The sequence below is a fragment of the Conger conger genome, chromosome 7 (assembly GCF_963514075.1).
Source record: "Conger conger chromosome 7, fConCon1.1, whole genome shotgun sequence".
In the NCBI taxonomy this organism is placed as follows: Eukaryota; Metazoa; Chordata; class Actinopteri; order Anguilliformes; family Congridae; genus Conger; species Conger conger.
The window spans coordinates 58,152,373-58,157,372 of record NC_083766.1 but is presented as its reverse complement, the minus strand read 5'-3'; the positions used below and the strand labels follow the sequence as shown (position 1 = coordinate 58,157,372).

The following is a 5,000-nucleotide window of genomic DNA, read 5'->3' as shown; positions in this document are numbered from 1 at the left end:
GCTGGCTTTCAGGACGTGTGTGTTATTGGATATTTATAACTGAGTGATCATGTTGTGATGTGATTAGTGAATTCATGTCTGAGAGATGTTGAGCAGGTTGAAGAGGAAAGTCCACGAGACGGTGTGAATTTTTAAGATGTAAAAACATTGTGACGTGCCAGATGACGGGAGTCACAACACAAGTTCCGGAAACACCGCATTTATTCACAGGGTTTGGAGATGAACTATTTTAGCATAATAAATGCAATATGCAACAAATGTAATATAAACAAACAAAAATAAATAATTGGCATTAGTTGAGTAATAAAAATTACACCTTGCTGTATGTATTCATACCGTCATTGTTGCAGTCTAATGTAGCTTACTGTTGGACTTTTTAGAATCAGCTTGAACATGCATTTCATTGTCCTGCATATTTCTATGTAAAACGATAATATTGAAACAAAGAACAAAGTTCTTTTTGTTTTGGTTTATTTCTAATCACCGGTGGCCAGATAACTGGAATACATTTTCACAGGCGAAACGTCTCCTCGGAGGAAAGGGCAGAGATAAAAGTTTAAAGAGCACCAATCCTCTTCGTTAAGCGCTGTGTGTCCATAATTTCTAGATACTGTAGTTTTATTTGAGTTTTTTTCCAGTAATTGAGTTTATATGCTTTGTTTTCGGCATTAAAGGCCACATTTGACCTGGAGATAAATCACACAGCATATAATGAAACTCCTTACACTGAGGAACTGAGGCAGCGCAGTCCGTACAGATGCCTATTAAAACAGCTGTGTTGGTGGCATTGTGGTCTCTCCCCTGGTATTTGTGCAATTGATTGTGCTCTGTGCTGCCTTTTACATTTTAATGCCATTGATTTCACTGGGCCTTTCGGTTCAGCACCTGAAGCCATTTAGCATGACTGCTGTGAATGGATGGGTCTGTGTGGCGACGGCTTTCTGAAGCACTGACATTTCAACATGCCTAATGTATGCTATTGTTTGTGTCTGTGTGTGCTTTTGTGTGTGTGCATATGTATGTATGTGTGTGTGTGTGTATATATGCATCTGTGTGTGTGTGTGTGTGTATATATATATGTATGTGTAATCGTGTGTATGTGTGTGTATACGTGTATGTGTTCACATGGGTGTAATTGTGTGTGTGTGTAATGGTGTGTAATGATATGTAATGGTGTGTGTGTACATGTGTGTATGTGTAATCCTGTGTGTGTGTAATGGTGTGTGTGTGTGTATGTATGTGTGTGTGTGTGTGTGTGTAATGGTGTGTGTAATGGTGTGTAATGGTGTGTGTTTCAGCGCCACTCTCCTGGCCTTCCTGGTGGAGTTGCTGAAGAGCTCGGTGGCCATGCAGGAGCAGATGTTGGGTGGGAAGGGCTTCCTGGTGATCGGGTACCTGCTGGAGAAGGTACGGAGCGCTCCACAACACTCTCGCCACTTCACGTTCCCCCCGTAACCAGGGACAACGCCGCGCGTTTCTCATTCCGGTCAGGAGCGGATCAGTGGCACTCTGCGTGCCAGTCGGCACGGCAACCAGAAGTGGCCCCGCCCTGGTTCCGTCCTCTATAAGTGAATGTTGAAGACCCCTGCTTTCACACACTCCCTCCTGTGTCTGTGTACCAAACCGTACAGTGAGTGTTACAGACCCCTGCTTTCACACACTCCCTCCTGTGTCTGTGTACCAAACCCTACAGTGAGTGTTACAGACCCCTGCTTTCACACACTCCCTCCTGTGTCTGTGTACCAAACCCTACAGTGAGTGTTACAGACCCCTGCTTTCACACACTCCCTCCTGTGTCTGTGTACCAAACCCTACAGTGAGTGTTACAGACCCCTGCTTTCACACACTCCCTCCTGTGTCTGTGTACCAAACCCTACAGTGAGCGTTACAGACCTGGCCGCGGTGGGGAATAGCTTTAAATAGTTTGGATTCTTTTTTGGATTCTGCTGTTAATTGCTTGGTGCTGGATGGAGCTCTGAAACAGGCAGAGGGCAGGTCCCTCCCGGTCCGAACTGAGGCCCAGTTGCATTGCCTTTCTTCGGGCTGCAGTGGGATGGGGGAGCTTTGCATTATTCTCTTTGGCTCATTCCAGTGAGCCTACCTCTCTCTCTTTTTACCTCTGCCCCTCTCTGTTTCATATACACTCTCCCTCCCTCCCTCTCTCCCCCTCTCTCTCTCTCCCTCTCCTGTTCAGAGCTTCGGGTTAATGAAGATTTCAGGTTTTCCCATTTTCCGAATGCCGTCTCGATGCCATCTCCATTTTAATGCATTCATCCTGTGCTGGAGGTTTGAGCTGACGCCCGTTCAGTCTCAGTGCACCTCCGTCTGAAAGCAGTCCACACAAACTGAATGTGAAATGTGAGCTTTAGCATAATCCCATATTCATGTGGTGTCATGTGTACTTCCTTCCATGAAACCCGTTTATCACACGGAAATAATGCTATTGCCGGCTTGCAGCGGTTAATAATGCATGCGGCTGTGTACATTACGATTAATGTGTGTGTACATTTGAGAGATAATCAGGTCGTGTACAGATCTGTAATCCTTCGACAATGTGTCTACCGACATATTCCACATTACTGCGACTGAGCAGTAAACTTCTCTGTCTAACATGTCAGTAGACCGATCTTGTCTGAGAGTACACCTCTCTATCCCGATAATGCTCCTATCTCTCTGTATATCATGATAGTAGACCAGTCTCTCCTGAGGGTGCACCTCTATCATGATGACGTACCTTTCTCTACTGTCTGTAGACCTGTCTATCATGATAGTAGACCAGTCATGCCTGAGAGCATACCTCTATCCTGATGGTACTCTTATCTCTCCTTATATCGTGATAATGGACCGATTTTGCTTGAGAGTGCTGTACGTATCTCGATCATGATGATGCTGCTATCTCTCAGTATATCGTGACAGTAGGCCTCTGTATCTATCCTCTGCCTGACTCTGGACAGTGAATCTATGTCATGACAGCACATCTTAGTCTCCCCTGACAGCACGTCTGTCTCTGTGTGGAGACAGTGTGACCGTCACAATCTCCCAGCTCCTGTTTGACAACCATTTAGCACTGTGGCATTTCCCTCTCCTGACTTTGAGGAATGAGCCCACTTTGTCACTGTGAGACTGGGGCCAGGAGCCATAGACTCTCTGACACTCAGAGACACGGCCTGGAGGCTGGCCTCTCTCTCTCTCTCTCTCTCTCTCTCTCTCTCTCTCTATCTGCACTCTGCCCTTTCTCTTTCTCCACCTCTCTGCCTCCTTTCACCTCTGCTTCCCTCCCTCTCTCTCTATCTGCAGTCTGCCCTCTCTCTTTCACTCCATCTCTCCCTCCCTCTCTCCCTCCTTTCACCTCTCCCTCCCCCTCTCTCTCCACCCCATCTCCCCCTCTTTCTCCCTCTCACTCTCCTTCCCCTCTCCCTCTTTCTTTATCACTCCATCACCTCAGTTCAAGTTTAAACTTGTTTTGTTGGATTGGATTTCTCTCTCTCTCTCTCTCTCTCTCTCTCTCTCTCTCTCTCTCTCCCTCCCTCTCTGTCACTCCCCACCATCTGGTGCAGATTGGTCTCTCCGCTTCTGTCTCTCCACCAACACCTGGACATAACACATGTGCCATATTCACATAACACATGTGCCAGATTCACATAACACATGTGCCTGATTCACATAAGTCAGCATTCGCGGTCGCTGGCGTTCTCGCCCACGCGTGCACACATGTGACAGGAACACTGCCTTCCTTCAGAGAGGAGCCTCAGACAGGAGAATGTGTTCTTTCCAAGGCTCCGCATAAAGTCCTGTGGACCGGGCCAAAGTGGCAACGGGACATCAAAATGGATGCCGTTCTTTGCCGGTTTGCTTGTTCAAGCTGACAGCTTTAGTTTAATTTCCGAATTAAACCTGACCTTTAGTGTACGCTGTGACAGACAGGCCTATTAGCCAGCCCCTGTGAATGGCACACTTCCAAAAGAATCCAAATTAAACCTGAGCTTTAGGGTATGTGGTGACAGACAGTACCCATTATGCAGTCTGAGTGAATGGCACACTTCCAAAATAATCCAAAATAAACTTGAGCTTGAGCGTGCAAGGTGCCACACAAGGCAAATCAAATATGTTTTTCAAGGTATCTAATGGGCGGCAGCACGGATGGTGCAGTGGGTAGCACTGCCGCCTCACAGCAAGGAGGTCCTGGGTTTGAATCCCGGTCAGCCGGGGCCTCTCTGTGCGGAGTTTGCATGTTCTCCCCATGTTCGCGTGGGTTTCCTCCGGGTACTCCGGTTTCCTCCCACAGTCCAAAGACATGCAGGTTAGGCTGATGGGAGAGTCTAAATTGCCCATAGGCATGAGCATAAAATTGTTTCCCTTAATGACACCTCCACAAAGACACAGGCATTATGGGGTTTACCCGAATGACTCCTCCACAAAGACACAGGCACAAAACGGCTTCCCTGAATGACACCTCCACACAGACACAGGCACAAAATGGCTTCCCTGAATGACACCTCCACACAGACACAGGCACAAAATGGCTTCCCTGAATGGCACCTCCACATAGACACAGGCACAAAATGGCTTCCCTGAATGGCACCTCTACACAGACACAGGCACAAAATGGCTTCCCTGAATGACAGCTCCACACAGACACAGGCACGAAATGGCTTCCCTGAATGACACCTCCACACAGACACAGGCACAAAATGGCTTCCCTGAATGACTGACCCCTCCACACAGACACAGGCACAAAATGGCTTCCCTGAATGACTGACCCCTCCACACAGACACAGGCACAAAATGGCTTCCCTGAATGACTGACCCCTCCACACAGACACAGGCACAGAATGGCTTCCCTGAATGGCACCTCCACACAGACACAGGCACAAAATGGCTTCCCTGAATGACACCTCCACACAGACACAGGCACAAAATGGCTTCCCTGAATGACCCCTCCACACAGACACAGGCACAAAATGGCTTCCCTGAATGACTGACCCCTCCACACAGACACA

General features: G+C 47.7%; 1 protein-coding gene across 1 annotated transcript in view; it reads left to right on the top strand.

Annotated features, from left to right (window-relative positions):
* nbeaa (neurobeachin a) overlaps positions 1-5,000 on the top strand; it is a 219,294-nt gene that overhangs the window by 114,561 nt on the left and 99,733 nt on the right. The window contains exon 11 of the mRNA XM_061249472.1: positions 1,299-1,407. Coding sequence (XP_061105456.1) covers positions 1,299-1,407 — 109 coding nt within the window. The remainder of the gene's footprint in view (positions 1-1,298; positions 1,408-5,000) is intronic.